This window comes from Camponotus floridanus, unplaced genomic scaffold (assembly GCF_003227725.1).
Source record: "Camponotus floridanus strain SB8 unplaced genomic scaffold, Cflo_v7.5 scaffold218, whole genome shotgun sequence".
Lineage (NCBI taxonomy): Eukaryota > Metazoa > Arthropoda > Insecta > Hymenoptera > Formicidae > Camponotus > Camponotus floridanus.
The window spans coordinates 289,742-316,743 of record NW_020229346.1 but is presented as its reverse complement, the minus strand read 5'-3'; the positions used below and the strand labels follow the sequence as shown (position 1 = coordinate 316,743).

Sequence of the window (27,002 nt, the reverse complement as noted above, 5' to 3'; positions counted from 1 at the left end):
ACGACAAGAGACGTGGTGTATACATTTATTTAATTCAAGAAAAATGTTTTGCTTATAATATATATTTAAATGTATTTTTTGTAAATATTAATTGTATAATTAGCTTCATTATTTTTTTATATAATTCAATCTTCCTGCATTATATATTCTATGTAAAGCCAATTATATTATACTTACAGAGAGAATTATATTATACTACTTCGAGAGAACGCATCAGCAGAACGACACTTGCGATGATTAAGGTGATAGTGTTGAAGAATATCAATGCCACTACGAATAGCTGATTTGCTCTCTTGCTTGAGAACTTCTGCTATATGCTGCTATTGCTTATTACAATCTCTGGTTTTAAAAAACATTAAGAAATAATTTAAATATGCCGTAAAAGAGAAAAAAATTCATCTAATTAATTATTGAATAATTAATTATATTATTTGTTGGATTTTTCAGAATCCGGGTTTATTCGTGATGCGCGTTTAAACTTTTTCTCATTCACCAAAGTTTCTAATTGTTCAATTCTCGAGAGTCTTCGCGGTTTTTCTTGTTTCATTGCTGATATTTTTGCCATCGAATCGCAAGCTTCATCCGCGCTTATCTGTGTCGATATTTGAGGCATCGATTTCTCATTATCTTCCAATTTGACGTCTCTTCGAAGTTCGACGATTTTTCTTAAATTCGAAGGTGGTTTCATTTCATCGTACGGTCTTCTGGTCATTGTAAACGTTATCGTTTTACCTTTGCATTTATTAATATTCTACAATCAATGAAATAATAAAATCACTAATACAATAAACATTAAAAAGTACAAAACATGTCCTTAAAAATCGCATTTAAAAAATATTTCTGATTTTTCCGATCTCGGGAAGATATTGACAGAAATAAATTAATTAAAATTCTTTGATACCTCGTCGAAACCATCTAGTATCATCCTATTCAATAATACAGCTCTAGGCACTTTGTACATTGGTGATGACTGCGATTTTAAATTTTTCGAATTCCTCGAAGATTTAACTGGTTCGATGTAGATTATGTTTCCAGTCGTCGCCTGATGACGCGAATCGCATAATCGTGGATTCTCCTTGCGACGCGTTTGTCTCTGACGATAAACTACCCGACAAGGATTTGATAAGGATTTTTTAGGACCAAACACGTATTCCCAAAACGTCAACTTTCGTTCCGGATGGTTTTGCGCCTTGTAATTAATAATCCTTGACCGCTCCTTCGTCGAAGGTGTTTTTCGGAAATTCAGGAAGCGCATTTTTTTTCTTTTTCCTGTCAGGACAATAATAACTATATTAAAAGAGACGAAATTTTCTAGAAATTCTTTAGACTCTTTCTCAAAATTCTCAAAATTTTTCTCAAAATGTATTCTTTTTTCATTTTTGTATCATATTTTATAAATTCCACAAAATATTCTATTACTGTTTGTATGATAAATCTTTTACATAATTTTTTACCATAACGTTCGGAAGTCTTTGATGTGGCCGTGGACGATTCTTTATTGTCGTCATAATTATCCTCGTTAATATTTTTTTTCGAGCACAAGACAGGCCTGGCACTGGCGCAATGCCATGCTTGTTGTCGCAAGAAGAGGTTATATTTATTCTTCTGAGAATAAATTAGGATTAACAAGTGCTGTATATCTGCACAAATATTAATCGAAATAAAAGTCTTACGTTTGATACGAGCAGACTGAAAATTTGGAATTTAGTCCGGGAAAATGCCATTGAAGAAACGAGTCCTTCAATTACATGTTCAAAATAATAATATATACCATCCCTTTAACAAATAATAAAACAAATGTGCGTTACAATTCACACTGATCACTGACATTAAAGCACATTAAAGATTTTCAAAATAAATTACACAAGTATACACATTGAAAAAAATGTTTCGCTCTTATTTTTATAAAAATTATTTATAAATACTATTATATATTTCTCTTATATTGTATAAGAACAAAAAATTTGGCCCATGGGGGGATCGAACCCGCGACCTTCGCGTTATTAGCACGACGCTCTAACCAACTGAGCTAATGGGCCAGTTGCTTGAGTGGATCAACATTTCGATTGTACTATTAAAACTTTTTTTATTTAACTATAGTTCACCCCATAAAAAGATTTTATTTGAATTTAATATATGCATACATTATATCTATATTGTAATTACAGACTATTATATATTAATTTCGATGCTAAAAATATGAAGCAAGAACAGTCATTTCAATTGAGCAGATACTAAAGGTAATTATTATAAAATATAATTTATTTTAATAACTGCCAGCAAATTGAAATATAACACGATGTATATTAATTTAATCTATATATTTTGCAATTTAAAATAGCTGCTCTTGTTTAATCTTTAATATTGAACTTAGCAATTTAGTACGATATATAGAAGATTGTGGTTGTAACAAAAAACAAAAAACTTGGCCCATGAGGGGATCGAACCCGCGACCTTCGCGTTATTAGCACGACGCTCTAACCAACTGAGCTAATGGGCCAGTTGCTTAGGGTGCTCAATATTTCGGTCTTAACGTATCTTTTTCATAAAATGTGATAAATATATCTTAAATACAAAGAAGACGTTTTCAATACAAGATGTAAAATAAATATTTAATGCATATAAAGTATGATAAATATTTTAAAAAATTATCTATTTTTTGGCAGACTTAAATTTGTCAAAAAAGTCCTGATTTTGTCTTTTATCTCTTGTATGATTGATCCTACCTAATCGATACAATTTTTATTATATTGAAATTTCAACATTATTGTAACAAATTTACGCATGTGTTTTCACTCTTTAATATAACTAATTTTTGTAAATGACTGTAATAAAATTTACATTATATATTTTAATATATATTTATTATCTCTTTTTTAATTTAAGAGAATGATAAGACATATACATATTATATTAAGAAAATAAATACAAGATAAATTATTTGAATGCAGAAATACCTATAATATTATATTATTAAATATAGTATATGTTACAAATATATAATAAATATATAATAAATATATATATATATATATATATATATATATATATATACATACATACATAGCCTCTGCATATATAAATTATACAATAATTAAAGAAAAATCAAAATAAAATTTAAGAACTTGAAATCTTGAATTTTTTGACATTTGGTCCATAATCATAATCTTCTTCAGATTCAGTTAAACTAATATTGATAGGGTCATTATGTTTACATTGGATAGCTAATTCTAATATTCCATTGTTGTCTTCGCCAGAACAGACATTTACATCTGATTCTATATCGCTTTTCGGAATCTTTGAACGAGATATCTCAATATTTGAATTATCATCAAAATCATCAGTGGAATCAGAAGTGTTGTCAGCAAAAGTTTGAAAGTTTGGCAATACATTAGAATAATATAAGGAATCATTAACCTCAGATTCACTGTTTGATAAGTCGCTGCATTTTGTAAGAATATTATTCTCACACACATTTGTTACTTCTCTGAATACTTCTGATCCTGAAATTCAATTGCTATCAACAATGCATATATATATATATATATATATATATATATATATATATATAATATTTTGATTATTATAAACAAACCTGCATCAGAGATTTGCGTTTTTGAAGTTTTGTTTTCTGTAATTTTCATATTTTTGGAACTTGGCAGATTAATGTCTGGAACTTGGATATTAGTGCATCTCTCAAATGATGCAACAAGTTCAGAACGAAATTTTATGTAAGATTCTACCTTTTGAAAACATGTTTCACACAAAACTGCATCATCTATCTTCAATATCTGAAAATAAAAACAAAAACATAATGAGTAAAATTATTATATAAACATTATATATACATATGATATATCGCATATATATAAATTATTATTACATGATACTTACCGTATAGCCAGTAATTAGTTCAATAGCATCTCTCAAAATCATACATTTATCAAATTCCTCATTATTTCTAACATTTCCTTGTGTCTTGATTAGCAATTTTTCATCGAATATATTTTTGTAATTGTCATTAGATAATTGTTTACAACAGATGCAATAGTAATTAGACTATAATGGGAACAAAATAAATGTATAATTATTTTGTATTTCTCTTCACATATTTCTTTAGTATTGTTTTACTTTATTATTGTTACTAAAATATACTTCTTATAAATTATTATTCATACAACAATTCGTATTTTTAACTAAAGAAATTTTTTATTATATTTACCATTTTTTTAGTGTGACAAAATATTGATAATAGTGATCCAAATACGGATGATATGATGTACCGGTAAATGTCAAACTTGAAGAAATTATTAACAAGCGTTGACAAACTTCTAATAATGCGTAGAAAGATTAGTTCCCAACCTCTTCTCAATTTTAAACGGAGTATCAGTCATGCGTTCTTGCAAGAAAAATACATTACGAAAACAATGAGATAACTTATATGTCATACGAGAAATGACAATAAAGACGCTCTATTCATTCAACTACTTCTTCTGCTCTATTTTCTCTTCTTTTTTCTTTAAAACTCTTCTAAATATACAGTAATTTCACTTCAAATTTAGAAAGTACAGATTAAAATAGCGGTATATATGCGTAGTATTGACATCTGTCAAAATAACGCGCTATCTATATTTATTTATGCTAAAGCGGCCTTTTCATTGACGCTACTTTTTAGCATCAATGAAATTGCACCTTTATGTATGTGCGCCAACAGCTCTTTTAAGAAAATACTCAAGACTGAACAGTTTCACCAACTGGTCAATTGACGAGTTTTTTGTATCAGTGATTGGTAGAACTATCTCATATATGAAATAGTTAAATTGAACTTTTTTGAAAAGTTTATTCGCCGTTGTCGCGATATTAACGTTCGGAATAAGTGAAATATTATTCGTAAGTTATATACAATTTTATTATTAATAAATAGTTGATTGCTCTCGAAATACGATACTCGATTATACTATACAGGAATCAAAATTATAAATTATTACTTTGTTGCAATCTTTACGAGCAATGATTATTCTTCTATTTCTATTTCGTTTCTATTAAAAATACGATCGCGATTAGATCGAAATATAATAATTCGACTATTACAATTGACAAATAATTAATTAATAAATGACATGAAATTGTAGCGACGATAAATTCATCGAAACGCGATCTTTCATTATTGCAAATAAAAATTGAAGCAAAAGGGGCAAAAATTACAAATATTTAAGTTCAATAAATGTCATGTTAGAATAGTTAAATATTCCAATTAAAAAGATAATAATTAAGTTAAATGGTTTAGTTAAGTTAACAACTTTTTTTCTTTTACAATTAGACTTTTCTCTGTCTACTATTTGAATGTTTTATTACGCTTTTACAAGGTCAAGGTTCTATAATGTAACTTTTAATTTTGTATTTCATATGAAATTATTATTTTAAACATAATAATTTTCTTTCTTTGCATTTCTATCATGAATAGAGACATTTCCAACCTTTATTAAAAAAACTAAAAATATCCCTCAATTCTTTCTCTCTTCGGACAACTTATTTACATTTATATATAATTCTCTTTATTCTTTTAAAAGTGAACATCGAGAACAAGGTACACGAGTATTGTAAATGTCAAAAAATGATCGTGCGAATATTATAGTTGTGAATATATAAAAATAAATGCAATATACTATGAATTTTCTACGTTATATATTGAATCAAAATTGCACAAAAGAGGAAAACAAGAACAAGCCTATGAATAGACATTTCCATCCTTTACTAAAAGAAAAAGAAATTAAAAATATATCTCAATTTTTTTTCTATTTCTTCGGGCAAGTCTACATATATGACCAATATGATTAATTGATTCCATCTTTATATATTTATCATTATGTGCTATTAATTAAAGCCGTAGACAATATTCAGAAATCAAAGTTGCGCGCAGGAATGGCCATACGCAGAAACGAATGCGCACTGGTTCGGCCGCCATGTTGGCGCGTGACTGCAACGTCACTGCTACGTCACTGCTACGTCAAACGCGTCATACGGCCGCCATGTTGGCGCGTGAATCGGAGTCATACGCAGTTACACGGATCGTCGTACGTCCGCATTTTTCGCATCTTTTAACCGTTTTTAAACGAATATCGCAAGTGAACGAGCGTCGAGAGTGTCGAAGGATGATCGCGCGACTTTTATAGTGTGTCGATGGAAACGCGCGACAGCGATTTTTGACGATATTCAGTGATGGCGTCATTGCGAAGATGGAGTGAAGTTGCGTCGCGTTATTCGCGCCCTTGATGATGATTATCGGATGCGAACGAATATCGGGAGTGCCGATTAAAGTGTCGCGCGTTCGCGTTGATGATATCGTGTGGATTTGTGTGCATCAAGATCGGAATAGGATGTCGAGGCGAGCGAACTGTCCCGAGGAGGAGCGGCCTGTGGAACAGCCGGTGAGTAGATTTGATTTATCATATTTGCGTGATAATTTGTGCTCATTCGACGCTTATACAGCATCGCGATGTCCCGAATTACATTCGGACAAATCGGCGCCGCATCATAATTCGATTCGGTGCAATTCAAATAAAGTCGATCGCGTGAAGATGGTTAGCTAGAAGCGATTTCAAATTTATTTTATATACGCGCAGTGCTGCACAGCCTATCTCGTAGGGCTGCCAACTGTTAAACGATAAATTTTTTCGATCTAACCTAACCTCTCAGTGCTTTGGATGTCGAATGTAAACACAAGCGTATGCTGCCTGGATTTTATCATGCTTTCAAAAATAATATTTAATTATTTCATTAGTGTATTACATTTTATTACGTAGTATATTAATCGTATTAAATGTGCGACGTACAGTTTTACACATTTTAATGAGAAGCATATAATATAATTGGTTTGATTAAATTAAAACAAGCTGCTGTGATTCATTTAACGTAATAGGATTAATTTGACGAATGTGCAGCTATTGAAGTTACATGATATTTGTGGACACATTTTTAAAGTAATCATGAGTGTCTTATCTCATCTCGATTATATGAAATTAAAATATAAAATATTTATGTATTCCACATTAACGTTCATTACAAGTACTATATTACTACATTACAAATACTTTTCTTATATCTCAATCATATTTCATTGATGAAGCTTTTCATATATCGCAGACAATATGATACAGTGTGTGGAATTTTACACAGGTAATACATGGCACAAAAATAATTTGTTCTCAAGTATTGTGCGCATTTCTCAAAAATAAATCAAATTAAATTATTTTCAGAATCTAAACATCGCTACGTTGCCAGGATTGTATCTTATTATAACTGCGATATTATCACCTTTTAATATGTGTGCGCAGTATTACATACATAAAATATATAAATTTATTTGAAACGTACTGAAATCTTTATCTTATTTATAATATTCATGATATTATAAAAGAAAATTGCAACTCTAATGAAATAGAGCGTTGGAATAATTGGTTGATACTTATGCTGGTCTACAATATTTATGCTTTTTTCACCATTAGACTTTTGGTGCTTTTTTTGTTATACAGATGTTATCTGTAAATATAGTACTCGTAATGTTGTTTCTGTATCACTGTAAGCATACAAAAATGATAGCATTTGCAGGTAATTATGTTGTATATCATAAGAAAGAGAAAATAAAATTAAAGTTGAATACTGAATGTGCTCTAAAGTAAATCTCATCTAAATAAATAAATGCATAAATGTGCGCCCCACATTCCTCATGAAAAAAATACATAATATTAATCTTTATGTATTATTATTTTTAAATTTGTTTTTTATTTTTTTAAATTCTCTAGATGCACTTTTCGTTTCTCCTCTCTTTCTTTCCAACTACTAAATATAGATCTATCATTTTTAATATAGATCTGTCATTTTTAGTGTACATTATTGCAGTAAGTGGAATAAAGAGCAAAGTGCACTAGTGCAATAAGTTAGAAAGAGACAAACATGCTTTCTTTCACTCTAACTAATTGCACTAGTGCAGCAGTGCAGCTGAAAAGAACAGATCCTAAATAAAAAGAACTAACTTTACCCGACACAATCAGTAGTGTTTTAAATGGACTCCTTTTTTCACGCATGACATATGTGCGATGAACGCTTCAGTTTTCGCCAGATCTCGCGAAAGGCAAGTTAAGTAAATTAATTAATTAATATAACTTATGCATGTATTATTTTTTCATTTCACGTTTTTCATTAATTTTAAAAAATTTCAAATATTTAAAAATAAATTTTAAAATTAAACAAACAGGGGCCATAAAGGACCTCTTTTCATGAGATTTAGTTACTTTACTGATACCACATTCAATGCGCATGCGCGAGGATGGGAGCTGTCATCACTGACAACAAAATACAAGCATGCGTATCCCCTTTACGCGCTGTTGCGTCTGCAATCTAGTATCTCTGTCTGACATCTCTGGTTTGCGGAACAGAAGCGAGTGGACGGTGACAGACGTGACGAGCGAGGGCCTCTTGTCTCGGTGAGGTCAAGTTTAGGGAGCAGTAAATGGTTCGCTCGACGAAGGGTTATGGCGAACCGTAAAGTAATTGAGGATTCGTACGTTAGATCCTTGTTAATGCGCAACCTGTGCTCCTCGTCATCCGACGAGGACGATTTAACGACGTTGGCGATCGTTGATGATTGCGAGGCAACGCGATGCAAAAATGATATCGCTCGCTTGTCCTCGTCGTCCGATGAAGAGAAAATGACCGTTCGTTGCCGAGATCTCTCCAGGAACAACCGTCTGTCACCGACATCGGACAATTCCAATTTCAGGACTCAACCCGTCGAGCAGGCGACAGGTTAGGATTTACTGTATATCAGTTGAGTGAGATTTTAAAATTACATGAATTATTTACATATTGTCTACATTATGTTTACATTTTCTCATTTAAACCATGTAAACTGTTATAAATTAAATGTCATAATGCAATATGAGCAATAATTGTAAAATATAATATTTATGTAATATTTATATAATATATACTTTTTTTAATAGTATTAAATCCAGTTTATATTGAATTTGATTTTTTGTGACGCATGAAATATTAAAATTTTAATATATTTAAACTATTCTATAAATGAAGCATCTTTGATCAGCTATATTTCGTAAACTACTCATTGTTAATAATAATGACATGTTAAATATAATTTATATTATTTATGTGTAGATGTAGACTGTAATAGTTTATGGATAAATGCTCAATCTTGCTATATATTATTGTTGTATCATACATTTCAATTATAAATTGTTTTGTAAACTAGAGTGATGAAAATAATTGTTTGCTTAGGTCAGGATACCTCGTTACGTCGCGACAGTAATCCCTTTAGTTTCAAGGCCTTTCTGAAGAATGGCACACAGCAAACTAACTATCATAATACTGGGGCACGTCCCAAAGTCTACTCATCCCCCACGTCAAGTCCTGGCAGCGTTTTTGATAAAGATAGTGCCAGTAGTAGTGGCGTTTATTCAGGCCGAAATCCAACGGAACTGCCGGATTTTGTACAGGATCATCTGGTCATCGAACAATGTTATTTGAATCATGAAACTGATCAGCCGGTATTGCCCGATGTAGATAATCTACCAGATTTTGCGTTGAACAGCATGGAACATAGGCAATCCCGACTACGAAACGAGACTAAGAAGAATGACCCTGAAATCTTTGGCGACGACTTACGATCGTTCGATCTCACCGAGACGCTGCACAAAGGCTCGACACATAGAGACCATTCTGCATCGAATGCGTCGATGCATTCGAATCACTTTGACTTGCCTGTGTTTGAGGATAGGCTCGACGAAAATACACCCTATCTTCCTCGTCCTGAACACAGAGGTATCTGTGTACTGTGCATATATATGTACATTAAATTTTGTGTTTTAAATTATATTCCTACAAAGTTCATAAGGATAAGTTATTTTCTGTGCAGAGTTTCCATTTGACTTACCACTACCCTTTGCCGAATCTAATCCCAATGTGAATGCGATCACACGAGACGGTAATCTGCCAGGAAGTGAAACGAGTGTTCACAAATCTTTGCCAGACTTTTTAAGTGACGGACCCATATATAATAGATCTGCAGACTCGGAACCTACCGGCGCGAGTATGATAGAATCTACAGAAAGAAGGGTAATTATTAAGAATTAGCAGAAAAGTCTAATAGATAAGATTATATAGAAAAAAATGCAAAAATATATATATATTTGCAGCTTCTACTCGAAAATGAAAGGTTACATCAGCAATTAGAGACAGCTCGAAGGCAAATAAGTGAAAAGACTGAAAGGTGATTGCAGCTTACTGAAATAGTTTTCTGATAGAGTTTCTTGCTCATCATCGTATATCATCATTAATTACGGATTATTGCATGAATTGCAGAATTCGTTCATTGGAAGCGGAACTGCTGTCCAAGAGAGAAGTTGAACACGAGGAAACAGCGCACTTGGAAAAAGCCATGGAACAAGTCGAGGATAACTTAAAACGAAGTACAGTAAGTACAGAAACACAATCTATTGAATTGTGTATAAATTGCAACTTTTGCATTATATTTAATAAGATTATGTAAGAAAACATTTGTGTTTTTAATATTATTTGTATTTTATCAGAAGCGAGCAGTTAATGCTGAAAGCACTGTCACATCACTGAAAAAAAAGATTAAAGCTTTAACAGTTAGTATTTAAACATTAACATAATGTAAAATAAAATGTAAGATTGATATATTGATCTTGATATATGTATTTTTTAATTTAGACAGAAATATCTTTACTACGATTGGAAAACGATCAACTTCGAGCTAGAACTTCGACTACTGGACAAGGCGAGTCAAATACTGGTGCCGCTAATACGAATCGCACTGTAAGAAGGCTCGCCCATGATTTATTCACGGCTGCATCGTCGGCCGAAGTGTCTCTTAGGTAAATAATTAAAGTAATTTTAGTTAAAGTAATTTTTTTCTCCTTTTTTCACCTGTAATTTAGGAAAAAGTACTATATTTTAATAAAGATATATACAGAAGTTGCTGCTTCTATAAAAAATTCTAGTAAATTCTTTTTTTTTTTTCAGACAATTAATGTCCGGTGTGGATAATCTGAGAGTTCTTGCATCAACCCTCGAAAATATGAATAAAATAGAAGACTGGACCAAAGACTTTTTACCTGATTCCGACGAGGACAATGCCGCTGGCCCCGCAGTATAACTCTTTTTTCTCTCTCTTTCTATATATACATATATCCCATTTTATCACTTTTTCATATACTCCATCAATTGTAATAATTTTGCTGTGCATCTACTAATAGTTAATCCTTATGCTACAGGTTTAACATAATACATCGTGCAGCAAACGTTGCAGACGCAACGAAACGTATTACTCATCATTCGATTGTTTATTGTTATCTATGTACGTTCAACGCAAACTTTTAAATTACCATCTTTGTTGCTGTCGTCCATACGAATATTCTAATGCAAGATCACTTTTGATCCAAATGTATAAATATACATTATTTATGAAATATTTGTCATATTTTTTTATATTTCTGTATGTAATAGTTTGTACAAAAATCTCTATTCACTCGACATCATGACGATGCAAAGATGCAGATGACGTTATTATCGGCAACTTTTCTTGTGATTAAAGAAATATATATTTTTTTAGTTATATATTGTACGTAAATACAAAAAAGTGAATTTTAAAGATACTCGAAATATCACGTGATATTATCAAAAGCTAATAGAACTAAAAGTGATCTCTTGCATGCATTATGCAATACAGTGCATGATGTAAAAGCCAAAATATATTTTTGACAAGTGACCCTCTTACTGTGTGTGTATACATGAGGCTTTAAATAGAAATACGAAACATATGTACAGTTAGTCTGATTCCAGACCATAAATCTATCGATAAGTTACAGATTATGCGATAACATGTATATATATTGCCAGTATGATATTTATTTTTTAATCGATACATGTGCAGATACATACGCAAAGTACGTTCGAATGTGTGTGAAATGTGTATATATACTTTTAATAAGTATTAAAAAGTATTAAAAAGTTGAATAACAATACACACACATATGTACAATTGCAGATAAGAAACATTTATGATACTTGCTTTGTTAACTTTTTTATTTGGCATTTTAAAAATAAGCTTCAAATAAAAAAGTTAAAAGATTTAAACATAATACAATTAGTCAATCTTGTTATAAATATTATAAAAACCCCAGTAATTTTCTTCTTCAATACTATCTTATTACTTATATAATTTAATTTGAAAGAAAGAAAATTTAAAATGGATATTACAATATATTATAACAAATATATTGTAGCAGAACAATGAAAAATATGAGATAGATGGCAAAAAGATATAAAATACATAATAAATTAATAAATCGCCAAAGTGATTTTGAAAACAACTTTGTATCTATCATGTATGTCAGAGAAAAAAATAATATAGATAAGTATCGAATAAAAATCAAATTAAATGCCAAAATAATAAAGAAAGTAAATAATACAAACAATAAGAGCCATTAGAAATTATTTGAAATTAATTAAAAATTGGCCAGTAGGAGCTAATGAAGTGCGATAATTAGAGTGCAAGGAAAAAAAATCTGGCTCTTATTCAATTTTTAATCATTATTATTATTTGAACAAATTTCTTATTCTAACTTTTTACTGAAATTCTTCAAAAATATTAAGTAAATCGGTCTGTGTCTCAGTATGACTTATTTGCGTGTTTAGCCAGGATCTACAGGCTCCTATGGGAATGTTGCAATCAGTCTCGCAAATTAAAGACTTCGTTTGGGTTTCGGTAGAAACTGTAGTGTCGTCGTGCGACCAAGCGGTTTGAGTTTGTATATTGGACAGTCCTAGATCAGAGGATAGCATTTCGTTGCAAGTTTGAGTACATGTATTACTGTACAACAATTGCTCCATGTTATCCAGATTATCCGTAGTTTGAGTTTCGATATTCGAACTCAAGGTAAATGATCTCGATAAAGATTCAGAATAAAAATACGAGGGGGAAAAAGCTTGTTCAGTTTGTGTTTCTATGCTGCTAAATCTATCATCAAATGTTTTCGCAGTTAGCATAGGATCTTTTCGAGATATACCGTTAGCCGAACTGAAAGGATATCCTTCGACAACTGTTGATGCGTCCTCGACGTAAGGCAATGTCATCAGAGCCACGGAGTTTTTCGGTACGCACTGTATTAGAGGATTATGACTATGCTCGTAGAGTGTCTCGAATTCCGTCTGAGTCACGTTATCATTAAATGCTTCAAACATATCCTTTTCTGGTATCGTTTGTGTGCCAGATGTATTCTTCTCCCAAAAATCTTGCAAACCCACATCGTGGCAAAGCGGTAGTGGACTAAATAAATTCGTCGATGCAAAATTGTCACCAAGATTAAGATCCTCTTTGAGCAACACATGATCCGACTGTTTCGATAATGCACGACGATATTTCTTTCCAAGATTATGTATCTTTGACGACTCTTTGTTCGCTTGTGTCGTTTGTGTTTCCATTGATTTTCCACAGTCCTTTTCCTTAGTCAAATTATTAGTCTGTGTTTGTTTGGATATTCGACGTTTTGCATTACAATGTGAATTATTATTATTGAATTTTGATGGGCTTGATATCTTTTTGCTTTTTTTGCAATCATCTGTCTGTATACCAATTTCGGATGTACTTTTCCCTGTAGTACTAACATTTTTGTCATTTTTTTCAGATTTATCTGGACTGGGTAGTATCGCGACAGGTTTACTTATCATTCTACTTGGTAAGACAATTTGTATTGTCTTGGAGTTGTTATGTCTGCAAAGATATCAGAAATACATTGATAAACTTTCTATATTATATTGCAATAATTAAACTGAAAATATATAATGAATAAACATACTTTAAACTTTTGTATTTCTCTGTTAAGGTATGTGAGGATCGCTTTGCATGCGTAAGTAGTGCCTCATACGTAGTATAGATCTTTGAACAGGAACATTTGAACTCTATGCCACAGACCCTTGTGTGTCCTTCCTTGGTCGATTCGGTGGAGAAACTTTTACCGCAGCGATCACACACATAATTTTTTTCCGCGTGAACTTTCAGATAATGCTAAAAGAATGTTTCGACATTATTTTTTTTATACATAATTTAATCTCAATATTTTTTTTCATCAAACAATTACTAAGACATACATGATACGCACTTGCTTCAGATATTTCATGCTACTAAAGTATCTCTGAGAATTTATAGCATAGACACAAGATTGCACCGGGCAGTGGTAGCGTACGTTCTCCTTCGCGATTTTATCTAATTTCTTACGCTGGTGCACCTTAAGATCATGCATTCGATAACGCGACATATTCGCGAAGACGAGGCTGCATTGTTCGCATCTGACATTATTTGTTATCACACTCAGTTCCTCCGGCGATGGGCAGACCATCTTCTCGCACAGCGGTGCACTGGCTGTCAACAATCCTTTCCTCGGCATTGGGGATTATCTTGGGGCGTGCAATTCGCCGACACACAGATGATGAACTATCGTCGTGATATATATGTATTTATATTGCACGCGATATATAATGAATATCCATGACAGAAAAAATTGACAGCATGATGCGAAAAAGTTAGGCTAGGACCATGTCTCTCACATCATATTAAAATCATAATCATTGTTTTTTTATCAGGATAATAAATTAATAATCCAAAAATGAATGGAATATAGGTTTATCTGTCTTCTTTCTTCGCCTAAGAACGTTTTATGAAGCGAGGAAAGATCGCGAAAAAAGTCCCGAGTCTCGCCGGTAGACTCTTTCCGCGCATGTGCGAACGTCATTGACCACGTGGTCAACAGCTGTCAACGCGGCGCTGGCTGTCAAAACAAGCGCGTCGCGCTCGGTTCCCCTCGGTCTCGTCCGGAGAGCTTCGTCGGAGCAAGTCGGGGTCGATCGACCTCCCTTACGTGGAGAACCGGCAAGTGTTGATTCAGGTTCAGGCAACAAGAGCAGACGAAAGTGGACCGTGGCCGGGGGTATAACACGTACGACACATCGATGCCGGTCGGTTTATTCTTCACTCGCCGACGAAAACGACGCGCTATTTAAAAAGAGAGGAAAAGAACCGCGCGTGTGAATTGCGTACATTCGATATTTTTCGAAAGTCGGGATCGAATTAAACTTTTCCGGTCGAGATACCATCTACGCGGAAGCTATCGCTGTCATCGTCGCCGACGTTTCCAGAGCGATTTTTCGCGGATCATCGAGCGACGATAAACACATATATATACATATATATATATAGGTATGTATATACAAAGTTACGTATATACGTTGCGCGGTCGGGTTATTGATTTTTAGCTTCGTGAGAAAAGTGTGTAATCACACACGTACTTACACAAGTACTGCTGACCGGCTCGCGTGACAACCATCCGCGTGTGTTGTCCTTTAATCGAGTATCGTTGACGGCAGTTTGGTCTCTTCTAGAAACATTCGATTATCCAGAACACAATGATAAGAATTGATCCACGCTTTTAATCACGCTTTAAAACGATTTCTTTTTCTCTCTCCTTTTCCCTTCCTTTTGTTCATCAAACATTTATTTAGGAATTTCAAACGAAAGGTCTTTTATATATTAATTAATACCGAGATAATTAATTAAATTATACGTCATCCTTGTGTTACAGTTGGTCCGTTATTGCGATCTAAACGTTAATCGGCCTAATTTCGATAATGTGATAAATTTAGCGCATCTGTTAATTAGCATCTGTCAACGTTGAAAATCTAGAAGAGATCTTCCGTATTAATTCTCTACGCAATTGCTAATCAATCCATTCGTTATCGTTTTCAATTTTTGGAACGCGTATATCATGTACGGAGAAAAGAGATGTAGATAAGATTTAAAATATAAACAAAAATATCTCGATAAATAACTTCACCGACATTTCTTATCGAATAATATTGCTCCGTGAAATTATCAACATTTTTATGACTGCACATTTTTGTCTCTAAGTAGATACTTTAATTAAGATCCTTGCATGCATACAATGCGACTGTCATAGCAACATAACGATGCAAAGAGTTTTAATAGAGCAATCAAACTGCCATATTCATTGTGCCAATTTAATAGGAATCATTGTTTTTTTTTAGAGGATACATTCGAACTATTATATCGTCATCATCGTGTTGTTTAGATTAAGCAGGCATTATTAGTAAGACTCATGTTTGAATCAAGTGCATAATTTAAAATGGAGTTAACGTGTCATACATTTTATGTATTTGATCAATTTTTTAAATTATTATTTTAATTTATTAAAATAATAGAAAGTTGTACGAAATAATTGAAAATATATAAGTAAATTTAAAATCGGCTTGCATGTAAAAAAATTTAAAACTGTTGCTTTTTTTTATTTTGTAGAATAGATTAGATTATTAAATAAACGCGCAATTTAATCAACTTTAAAAGCATTAGGGAAGAAGATGTACGAGATATTATTTATCTAATATCTAAATTATATTGCAATTATATAAAGGAAGAAAAGAGAGAACAAGAATTCGCTGTATTGCATTATATCTGCGCGATGATAAGCGATAAACAGGAACTCCTGGTATCCGTAATCTCCCGTTTCATATTATATAAACATTCATTCAATACGATGATTATAACAGAATGATTCATGATTAATATAAAAAATAAATCGCAATATCTTATGCAAAATTCTTGTTCTTTTGAGGACAAATTAATTTTGTAAATTTATTTCGAAAAGTCTATAGCTTAAAATTATAATATGAGATGTGTAAATGAGAATAAAACAGGTGTTTGGGATGTCAACCTCGCAAAATACGACATTAGTTGTCATTGATCGATAGCTTATGCTCAAACATTTCAAGCGTCCTTGCCTCATGAATTATCAAGTTCTCTCTTTTTAACAGCTGACATTTCTTATTCTATTCTATTAATATTTAGAGACGCTTATTGTACGCATAAACGTAAAATGCTAAGTGCCGTGAATAAATACAACTAACATAAATTCTAAAAACAATTTTAGACATTGATATTTACATTGGTTTGATATTCATTGATTTATTAATCATTTTTTTTTGCTGTTTCGGAAAATGTTATATGACTCGAGTGCGAGACTGTTCTTGACAATAGTTTAATCTCGTCGTCGCCTGAAATATCTCGACTGCCACGGTATTTAATTTTAAAATAATTTGGGTAGCAGGGACGATTCGATTTCTTGACTTAGAAGATATCGTGTAGTAATCATAGGTGCAACATGTGATTAACAATGATAAACAGACAACATTATAAATGTAATTCGTATCAGGGGAGGGAAACAGAAATTTGATTAAAAATGAGAGTGTCTGTAAAGAACTATTATGTCATTAATAGAAAAATTAGAAAAAAGCAATTAGGAATTAAGAATCTGAAATATTAAAATTTTTGTTAACAAAAAAAATGTCACGTGCTTGTTTTGATAGACGCCTAATTAAGATATAAAAGACGATTTATGTGCGATAGAAAAACACATATTTTTCGTGACAGATAAAATCGTGCAAATGTTCGCTATAGAAATGAAAGCTATTACGATTATATATATATATATATATATATATATATATATATATATATATATATATAGAAATAAAACACTTTTGATAGACGTCTAATTGATTAAGGAATAAAAGGCAATTTATGTGCGATAGGAAAATACATATTTTCCGTGACAGATAAAATCGTGCAAAAATTTTCGCTGTAGATATAAAATGTTCTAATCTATCGCATTATCGATCGACAGATTTAGACAAAGCCCGCTGAAAATTCACGCGAAACATCGCGAATCGCCTCGCAAAATCGTTTCCCGTAGCCTTCGCGTGACTAGAAATCACTTTGACAAAATCTGAGGGGGATGGAGGCAGAGATGGTGATCACGTGTACTGAAAAATCGTTCTGTTCTGTTTCATTTTACATATAGTGGCACAGGAGAAAGAGACGATGTGCCGCACCGTTTTCCCTGGCGATCCGGACTAGAAGAGAGAACGAGAAGAGGACAGAAAGAAAGACAGAGAGAGAGAGAGAGTGCGCGAATCGATAGCGCACGATTTTGGTGGTGTCGGGTCAGCTGCTGGTGTTTTCCATCCCCGAACTCGTAAGACTGTGCATTTTCCCTTCCTGCTTCTCTCCCCTGGGAGAATCGCGGTCTACGCGACAGGCGGTACCGGTGTCGGTGCACTGCTGAAGAAAGCCATCCGTTTCCGCGATGAGAGACACCGGTAACCAGGCCAAGTACGAGCAGCTCTTGGATGACGCCGGCCTCGAGATCCGCAACGACGAGAAAGAGCACAACGACGAGAATGCGACACTGAACGAGGTGAGCCCAGTCGCGGATCACGTGAAGCGCGATTTCGCGAACCTAGACAAATATATGTATAGCTAACACATTTATTTTAGATACATATGTATATATGTGTGTGTATATATAAAGAAGCGATTATGATAACCGTGGAAAGAGATATGAATCACAGCTTCACATTCAATAATATGTCTGTATTTTCAAAAGCAACAGATACTTAGATACGTCATATTTTTAAATATATATATATATATTTCTTCTATATATACAGAGTGTTTCTTAATAAGAGCGACAAATTTTAAGAGATGATTCTTTGTCGAAAATTAAGAGGGGTTTTTCATATAAACTTTAAAAAGTTCTAATAAAAAATTGAATAGGGGTGCTAGTTTCATTCCCTTATATTACGGGAAACTGAAAAAAAATTAATAAATAGCCTTTTTACTAGTAGAAAATATTTACCTAATTTCATTTCTTCAACTTGTTCCAAATTTGAGAAAAAAATAAAAATCTAATCTACCCCCATTTTTGGAGGAGTGTAACTCCATAGGGAGGGATGTAGGAGTAAATGTTTATATAGAAACTCCTCTTAATTTTCGACAAAGAATCATCTCCTAAAATTTTTCGAACTTATTAAGAAACCTGTATAAATCTAATTCTCTCGAAGGAAAAAGTTATGTAGGATACAAGAGAGGCTCTTGGTTTTACTAGCTATTCTAATATATTTTATTTTCTCACTATTTATTAATTGATTCGATGATATTCGATAAATCAAACGAACTTGTCGCAAATCAATTAAATTCTAAATAAATAATATATTAACTTTTTACTTTCTTTTGATACTTCTGATATTCATATCTATAATGCGTATTGAATAAGTGATGCGACAGATATCGTTGGGAGAGGGGGAGGAGGGGTTAAAGTTCTCGCTGAGGTAGCACGTGTGTTGAAATGTTTTAATATCGATTGACCGATTTAATGCGCACGAGCTCGTATCCGAATCGTAAGAAAATTTTTTATAAGAAAACTTTGTTATAGCGAATATAAATATATAAAATGCGATTTCACCAAAAAGGAAATCAATATATCTCTTTTAATCGAGGCAATCATAAATCTTATGACACACATCGCATATAAGTGAAACTCTTACTCATATATGCAAGGACGTGCAAATGAGAGCATTGCTAATAGTTTATACAAACAGTAGCAACAGCTCTAATGGCATCAATGCATAAGATAAGATACGAATGTGACAATCATTTTGCTGTCAGCAAATAATATGCGCTTTTACCACGTGTCAGCACTTTAAAAATCTGCTAAAACCTTATTTATGAACCCGTTCGCCTTAATTAGCACTGTCCTTTCTCTTTTTATTTCGATTTCAAACGTCTGTACGAGAGAACATTCGTATTATTTTAAATGCAGTCGTACATAAAATCGCAATAAAGTCACGAACGCAAACTAATATTCGCGATCAATCAAAGTGGAATATAAATAGCATTGTATTCATTTTATCAATCATTTTGCTGGCGTGTTCTTTCGAGTCTGCACGTTCATTTTGGCTGCATTATTCGCGATATCATGTCTTATTATTTTTCATAAAATTTTACGTATCCAGATTTTCATAGAATTTTATGCATCCAGATTTGAGAGCCACTGATATGTACAACGCACACGTATATATACGTATATGCACAAGCACGTGTTCCCACATATGATTGATTTCGCAGGAAACTGAAATGGGACTAAAGAACGCCGAATGAAATGAAAAAAAAAGAAAACAAAAGAAAACCGATAAAAAGGCTGACCGATTATTTATAAAATCGCCTTCTTCTGACATAGGATACCGATAGCTTATCGATTCGACGCACAGTGTAACAAGTGAGCGATCTAAAATAATTATTTTATATAAGTTAAATTTTGTATTATTATTTAATAATTACACGATATCGTATATTATGTTTAAACAATTATTTAAATTAACTTCTACATTACGTAATAAATAATTAATTACAATTAATAATTAAATTAAAAAGTACATTCAATTATTAAATAATTTAAATAAATAATTAATAGTAATTGACAAATTAATAAGAATCTGATAAGTAATTTTAAAAAAAGATAATAGATAAATTAACAAATCAAAATAGATAAATTAATAGCTAAATTAATAAATCAAAATAAAAGGCTTAATAGCATATCAAAAAAATGATATATTAATCTGTAGATTATTCATTACTATATTAATGAATGGAATATTAATATGTAGATCATTCACTGTCACTTGTCAGGCTGTGCGGCGCCGCCGAATTTCACACACACACGCATCATACATCACATACACACCAACAGAGTGGACGGAGTCGCGATGCAATTCCTGTTTATGCGGTGATCGCTCGCAATTTCTCGTTGACATTTCATTTCCTCTCTTGTTTGATTTTATGCCGCTTTTCTGCCGATCAGTTCTATTATTAGCGCGTGAAATATGTGACCATAATAATTCCGATATATTTATTCAAAAAGATGTATCAAGAGACCGATAGTGTCGTCGACGCTGTGAGGTTAGTATTTATAAACGTTTTCGTGATTTTACCTCGTACATCGTTGTATGCTCGATATATTTTGTCGGAAAAATATATTTTGGACCGAATATATCATAACTTTCCTGTTTTCACAGCTGTATCATCGGTTTTTCCCTTTTTTATCGCGGCTTTGACAGCGTAACGTGAGCACATGTGACTCATTTTGAACTTCGCAATTATAACAATTTGCAACAAACATTGCAACAATTATAATAATAACAATTGCAGTGATAATGAGTAATAATTTAAAAGTACGAGCGCATCACGACACAAGTGTATGCCTTGGCATATATTACAATTTAAACAAGTGAATTTCACATCAGTAAACACTGTTATACATTTGTTTCATTACCTTGCATTATTTGGGTTGTTTCCACACTTAACATCTCTGTCCTGCGTTAATTTCATTTCTATTCATTTTCGTTTCGACGTATATTTAAAACATATTGCAATATGTTTTACACCAAGGATAAAGACCCCGAGATGTGGTTGACGACAGCCGAATCAGCTAGTCTCGGGGCGGAGGAGGTTGCAGCTAGATTGCACGTTGATGTACGAACTGGACTCACATGGCAGGAAGCAGATCATAGAAGACAGTTGATAGGTTTCAATGAATTTACTGTGAAGGAGGAGGATCCACCATGGAAGAAATATATCGAACAGGTATGGTTTTACTTTCTATTCACTTGTTTATTAAATATAAAGATGATCTCAAGTTGAGAAGAATGTAATTTAAAGTGAATTTGCTCCATATTGTTGAATTTCTTACATATACTTTCTTCTTCAGTTCAAGAACCCACTGATTTTACTCCTACTTGCTTCTGCATTCGTCAGCATATGTATGAGGCAGTTTGATGATGCTGTTAGTATTACTGTGGTAAGTATGTTTAAATATTTTGTAAATCTCTGTTCCTTTTAAAAACTTTGGCAGGCATCATCTAACCATCGCTTATGTTTGTTAAATTACATCTCTTTGTAGGCTATCATAATAGTGGTGACAGTTGCATTTGTACAAGAATACCGGTCGGAGAAATCTTTAGAGGAATTGAATAAATTGGTGCCACCGATATGCCACTGGTAAATAGATTTATGCTTCTTATTAAATGCTTTATTAACACATGATTCAATGTACAATAGTAAAAAATATATAATCAAGAGACATGTATAGCATGTATATACACTAAATTCACAGTACTCTTTAGAAATATAATCTTTGGAGGATATATTAACTCTTTATACATATAAAGCATTCCTCTTTTCATGTTAAAATAAAAAAGATAATTTTCATGTTAAAGTAAAAAAAATCCTCTTTTCATATTAAAGTAAAGATGATAAAGAAGAAGAAGATATATCATTGCAAACTGTGTATAAATTGCATTCTATATGAAATTTATTTTTATAAAATATCTATAAAATCTATATTTTAAATAAAAGAAAGAGGAAAGAGAAACATTTCTTAAAAAATTTTTGCTTTTTCTTTTTTATTAAAGATTTTCTCAGATCTTCACATTTTTTTTCAATATTTCATTTCCAGCTTAAGAGAAGAATGTATAGAGACGTTTCTTGCACGCAATTTAGTTCCTGGGGATATTGTGTATTTAAATATCGGTGATAGAGTACCTGCCGATATCAGAATATTTGAAGCCATAGATTTGGCGATTGATGAAAGTAGTTTTACCGGGGAGACTGAGCCATCGCAAAAATCAACGGCTCCTCTACTCAAGAGCAATGGATTGACATCGAAAAGAAATATTGCCTTTATGGGCACTTTAGTGCGGTGCGGGAATGGCAAGGTAAATCTATTCAAATTAAATCTATATCCTTATTGGTATGACTGCGCTCTACCAACTATCAACTTATGTTACGATATCGCGCGATACAGGGAATTGTAGTGAATACGGGAGAAAAGAGTGAATTTGGGGAGGTTTTCTCGATGATGCAGGCCGAGGAGGCGCCAAAGACTCCACTACAGCGAAGCATGGACATTTTAGGTACACAGCTGTCCTTCTATTCGTTCTGCATTATCGGTATCATTATGCTGTTGGGCTGGATCCAAGGTAAGGCTATCCTTGAGATGTTTACCATTGGTGTAAGCTTGGCAGTGGCAGCTATACCGGAGGGTTTGCCCATCGTCGTAACTGTTACATTGGCATTGGGAGTGATGAGAATGGTCAAGAGAAAAGCTATTGTGAAGAAATTACCAACTGTTGAGACTCTTGGTAGGTTGAAACACTTTAAAACTACTTTAAAAGTTATTTTATTATAGTCTTAATAAAAGTAAGACTTTACATGTAAAATATAATAGTTTAATATAATATGTCAACTATAACATTTCATCTATCAACAATGTAATCTATTAAATATGGCTTATCAAACAGATTTTATTTGTTGTATACACGCGATTTAAACATAATGACATAATTTCAGTATTTTTTGATGTCAAAAAATCAGCAGGGATTAAATAAACTGAACTTTTATATTAATAAAAAAAAAGAAAATAAATTATATATTGTATTACATAAATATTATATATATTATATTATATTTTATAATGTAATTATTGTTTTTTTTTTGTATTCTGACATTTAAATTATAATTTACATGCGCACATGAAAAAAATTTCTGTAAACTTTATATAGACAATATGAAACAATTCATGTAAACGCATATAATTTTGAAATCTATGGCACAATCTTGATTTTAATTAGTTTTAACTTTTAAAATATATTTGTATAAAATTTTAAATGTGTAGAGAGATTTATTTTCTTTTTAGGTTGTGTAAATGTGATATGTTCTGACAAAACCGGTACTATCACGAAGAATGAGATGACCGCTACGATTCTTGTGACGTCGGAAGGTTATATCGCTGATGTTACCGGAGCGGGATACAATAATGTGGGTGAAGTACGGATACGGAAATGCGACAACACCGATTTCGCTCGTGCTGCTATCTCTAACATGCTGGAAGTGGGTTGCGTATGCAATAATGCAATCATACAAAACGATACCCTACTTGGACAACCGACGGAAGGCGCGCTTATATCCTTGGCAATGAAATTCGGAATGCACGGTATCACCGATAAATATTTGCGATTGCAAGAATATCCATTTTCTTCCGAACAAAAAATGATGGCTGTGAAATGCACGCCGAAGTTTGGCGAGGTAAATTTATATTGGAAGACTAATCTCTTTCTGGTTAGATCATAGCCAGAATAACTAGGTTCTTACCCTTGAAAAATTAAGTACAAACTCTACAATTCTATACAATTTCAGAATAGACAAGAAATATACTTTGTAAAAGGCGCTTTAGAGAAGATTTTGCCGCAATGTACAAAGTATTACGAGAATGGTCAAGTGTATCCCCTTAGCCAGAAGAAGGATCAAGAATTCTTGACAGAAGCATACGATATCGGTCAACAAGGATTGAGAGGTAGCAGTCTCTTTTTTTAAAACAATGGATATTGGAGAAATTTCATAGATTATATTTTTCTGCAATTTATATTTCACATACAAATTTATGTGTTTGCAGTGATTGGTTTGGCACGTGGCTCCTCATTACAAGACCTTATTTACGTCGGTCTGGTTGGTATTTGCGATCCACCGAGACCGCACGTACGCGAGTCTATCAGCATCTTAATAAACAGTGGCGTTAAAGTGATAATGGTGACTGGTGATGCCAAGGAAACTGCAGCTGCAATAGGTACATAAATAAATAATGTAATATATATCATATAAAGAAAGAGATTTGTTATTGAATTTCTTACACAATGAGCAAATTTTCACGATCACAGAATTTTCTTGTAAATGATTCAATCATTTTGCAGCTAGCATAATTGGATTGGATACGCTTCACAGTCGATTACTATCGGGAGATGAAATCGACATGATGTCTGAGCATCAATTGGAACAGTGCATCAATAATGTTAGCGTATTTTATCGTGTGACACCCAAGCACAAACTTTGTATTGTAAAAGCCTTACAAAGGAATGGCAATATAGTGGGTATGACTGGTGATGGTGTAAACGACGGAGTAGCATTAAAAAAGGCTGACATAGGCATCGCCATGGGCAAAAATGGTACTGACGTGTGCAAGGAAGCGGCCGATATGATTTTAGTCGACGATGATTTCGGAACCATTATGTAAATATTTTATATTGAATATTTTTCATCTAATATTTTAGCACATATAATGATTTAATCAAACGACATTTTTACGGTTTCCATAATTCTTGATTCTAGTGCGGCGATCGAGGAGGGAAAGGGAATTTTTCACAATATTCGTAATTTCGTAAGATTTCAGTTGAGTACTAGCATAGCCGCGCTCTCTCTGATTGCTCTTGCAACATTGATGAGTATACCAAACCCCTTAAATGCTATGCAAATACTATGGATCAATATCATTATGGACGGTCCGCCTGCTCAAAGGTTGGATGTTACTAAATATCCTTTCGTTTCATCTTTTTTCTGTATGTGCATATATTAATTTCTATTTTTTTGCATGCGTAGCCTTGGCGTAGAACCAGTTGATAAAGATGTGTTGAAACAAAAACCACGTAACACAAAAGAGCCAATGATCACGCGTCACCTCATAATCAATGTTTTATTGTCGGCCACTATCATCATTCTTGGTACTTTATGGGTATACAACAGAGAGGTACCTACAAAAAAACAGAAATTAGTCTTCAAGAAATTGATCTATAATTATTTCTCTTGTACATATGTATGTTTTATTTCCAGATGGTTAATGGAAATACTGCGAGAGATACTACCATGACATTTACTTGCTTTGTATTCTTCGATATGTTTAATGCTCTTAGCTGTAGATCACAGGTGAGATTCTGTGCGTTTGAATTTTGATATCGAAATGAAAAATCACTGGTTCTAATTCTTTCGCTTCTCCCTTTTTATTTCAGACAAAATCTATATTCACAATCGGATTATGGAGTAACAAAATGTTCCTTGTGGCGGTAACGTTGTCTGTCATTGGACAAATGTTTGTGATCTACTTTCCTCCATTGCAAAGAATATTTCAGACTGAGGCTCTCACGGCGAAAGGTAGTATTTCATACATTTTAATGATAAAGGACAATCGATACATGCTTCTACAATGCTTTTATTTTTCATTTTACAGATCTTTTATTCCTGGCAGCGTTGACATCGAGTGTCTTCGTGATTAGTGAGATAAAGAAATTCATCGAGAGACAGCTGCAAAGACGTCACGTCAACAGCCAGTATTATAACAAGTTCGAAATGGACTTTGTATGACAGTTGCAGTCTGCCGGCGAGAGCAAGGCGGACAAACATCATAATGACTAAGCACATTATTCTATTACCTCTAATTATCGGCGATATCTCGATACATATGCAATCGCATTCGCGACATTTATAATTGAACATTTTACTTCTAACCCACATCTACTCGACTATGCTTGCACATTCGTAACCTCGTTATATAGATGCAGTTAATACACGCAAAAAAGAATAATGATATTCTCTTGACAAAGATTCTATGTATTGATTGCGCAGTGACTGCGGGCTTTTGTACATCGTTGATAGATTCGAATTTTTTTTTGTTTTTTTTTTGTTTTTATAGTATGTCACACATAGTATGTCATACATATAGAAGAGAGAAACATTTCGAGATGTAGTAGATTATGTAGACAGTAGTTATTAGATTATTTCATTATCGTCTTGACAAGAGGATCACCTTATCATAGAAAATAGCAAAGCTACTGCACATTCCATGCACGTTTGATAGATCAAAGTGAATTTTAACAATAATATATCTATAATATAGTCATAGACTGCAGTCCAAAGCAATGTTTGCACCGAATCATTGTATCTCTCTCTCTCGTACACACTTTTCTAAATAATGTGCATAATTTTTAAGATCCATTTGTGAGAAGAAACGTCGATTCCGCCATTTATTCATTCATTGTCAATCAATTCACGTTAGAGGAGAAGCGAATCATGCAGCATTTTACCGAGTAAGAAAAAAAAACAAACTTGTTGTAATTAACCTCACAGTCATACAAATCGATTGCATTTAAGAATATAGTTCTCTAATCAGCGAAAATAA

At 32.8% G+C, this 27,002-nt stretch overlaps 5 protein-coding genes and 2 non-coding genes across 11 annotated transcripts; 2 read left to right on the top strand and 5 right to left on the bottom strand.

Annotated features, from left to right (window-relative positions):
* Window positions 1-129: 129 nt before the first annotated feature.
* LOC105256464 lies at window positions 130-1,844 on the bottom strand. 2 transcript variants are annotated; one of them, XM_011266372.3, is made up of 4 exons: window positions 1,674-1,844; window positions 1,455-1,605; window positions 902-1,269; window positions 130-751 (listed from the first exon to the last, which is right to left on the bottom strand). In XM_011266372.3, exons 1-4 carry the CDS (start codon window positions 1,722-1,724, stop codon window positions 428-430), a joined length of 894 nt encoding a protein of 297 aa, XP_011264674.1. In that variant the 5' UTR covers window positions 1,725-1,844; the 3' UTR covers window positions 130-427. The 2 variants fall into 2 exon arrangements, with proteins under 2 accessions (XP_011264674.1, XP_011264675.1); XM_011266373.3 differs by having other exon boundaries at window positions 1,455-1,602; window positions 1,674-1,757.
* Window positions 1,845-1,965: 121 nt separating this feature from the next.
* On the bottom strand, window positions 1,966-2,039 carry Trnai-aau. Its single transcript has one exon. It is a non-coding gene; the product is annotated as a tRNA-Ile (tRNA).
* Window positions 2,040-2,426: 387 nt separating this feature from the next.
* Window positions 2,427-2,500, bottom strand: Trnai-aau. The gene has a single exon. It is a non-coding gene; the product is annotated as a tRNA-Ile (tRNA).
* A 572-nt stretch (window positions 2,501-3,072) lies between these two features.
* On the bottom strand, window positions 3,073-4,615 carry LOC105256473. Its single transcript, XM_011266389.3, has 4 exons — window positions 4,223-4,615; window positions 3,895-4,059; window positions 3,596-3,791; window positions 3,073-3,503 (listed from the first exon to the last, which is right to left on the bottom strand). Exons 1-4 carry the CDS (start codon window positions 4,223-4,225, stop codon window positions 3,118-3,120), a joined length of 750 nt encoding a protein of 249 aa, XP_011264691.2. The 5' UTR covers window positions 4,226-4,615; the 3' UTR covers window positions 3,073-3,117.
* Window positions 4,616-6,348: 1,733 nt separating this feature from the next.
* LOC105256466 (Serologically defined colon cancer antigen 3-like protein) lies at window positions 6,349-12,145 on the top strand. 2 transcript variants are annotated; one of them, XM_025408587.1, is made up of 10 exons: window positions 6,349-6,428; window positions 8,436-8,805; window positions 9,295-9,837; window positions 9,932-10,131; window positions 10,212-10,285; window positions 10,378-10,489; window positions 10,605-10,667; window positions 10,750-10,913; window positions 11,062-11,188; window positions 11,313-12,145. In XM_025408587.1, exons 1-10 carry the CDS (start codon window positions 6,378-6,380, stop codon window positions 11,316-11,318), a joined length of 1,710 nt encoding a protein of 569 aa, XP_025264372.1. In that variant the 5' UTR covers window positions 6,349-6,377; the 3' UTR covers window positions 11,319-12,145. The 2 variants fall into 2 exon arrangements, with proteins under 2 accessions (XP_025264372.1, XP_025264371.1); XM_025408586.1 differs by having other exon boundaries at window positions 11,062-12,145.
* A 390-nt stretch (window positions 12,146-12,535) lies between these two features.
* Window positions 12,536-14,798, bottom strand: LOC105256465 (protein indeterminate-domain 1). Its single transcript, XM_011266374.3, has 3 exons — window positions 14,199-14,798; window positions 13,896-14,104; window positions 12,536-13,810 (listed from the first exon to the last, which is right to left on the bottom strand). Exons 1-3 carry the CDS (start codon window positions 14,481-14,483, stop codon window positions 12,667-12,669), a joined length of 1,638 nt encoding a protein of 545 aa, XP_011264676.1. The 5' UTR covers window positions 14,484-14,798; the 3' UTR covers window positions 12,536-12,666.
* Window positions 14,799-14,983: 185 nt separating this feature from the next.
* Window positions 14,984-26,999, top strand: LOC105256467 (calcium-transporting ATPase type 2C member 1). Of its 3 annotated transcripts, XM_025408585.1 has the most exons (17): window positions 14,984-15,292; window positions 17,967-18,362; window positions 20,072-20,222; window positions 21,392-21,586; window positions 21,711-21,800; window positions 21,903-22,000; window positions 22,458-22,716; window positions 22,806-23,142; window positions 23,697-24,085; window positions 24,197-24,353; window positions 24,453-24,623; window positions 24,748-25,063; window positions 25,163-25,348; window positions 25,430-25,577; window positions 25,661-25,753; window positions 25,837-25,978; window positions 26,055-26,999. In XM_025408585.1, the coding sequence occupies exons 4-17, from the start codon at window positions 21,407-21,409 to the stop codon at window positions 26,186-26,188; spliced, it is 2,700 nt and encodes an 899-aa protein (XP_025264370.1). In that variant the 5' UTR covers window positions 14,984-15,292; window positions 17,967-18,362; window positions 20,072-20,222; window positions 21,392-21,406; the 3' UTR covers window positions 26,189-26,999. The 3 variants fall into 3 exon arrangements, with proteins under 3 accessions (XP_025264370.1, XP_011264678.1, XP_011264679.1); XM_011266376.3 differs by lacking the exon at window positions 20,072-20,222; XM_011266377.3 differs by lacking the exons at window positions 14,984-15,292; window positions 17,967-18,362; window positions 20,072-20,222 and adding an exon at window positions 20,611-20,902.
* The last annotated feature ends 3 nt before the right edge of the window (window positions 27,000-27,002 follow it).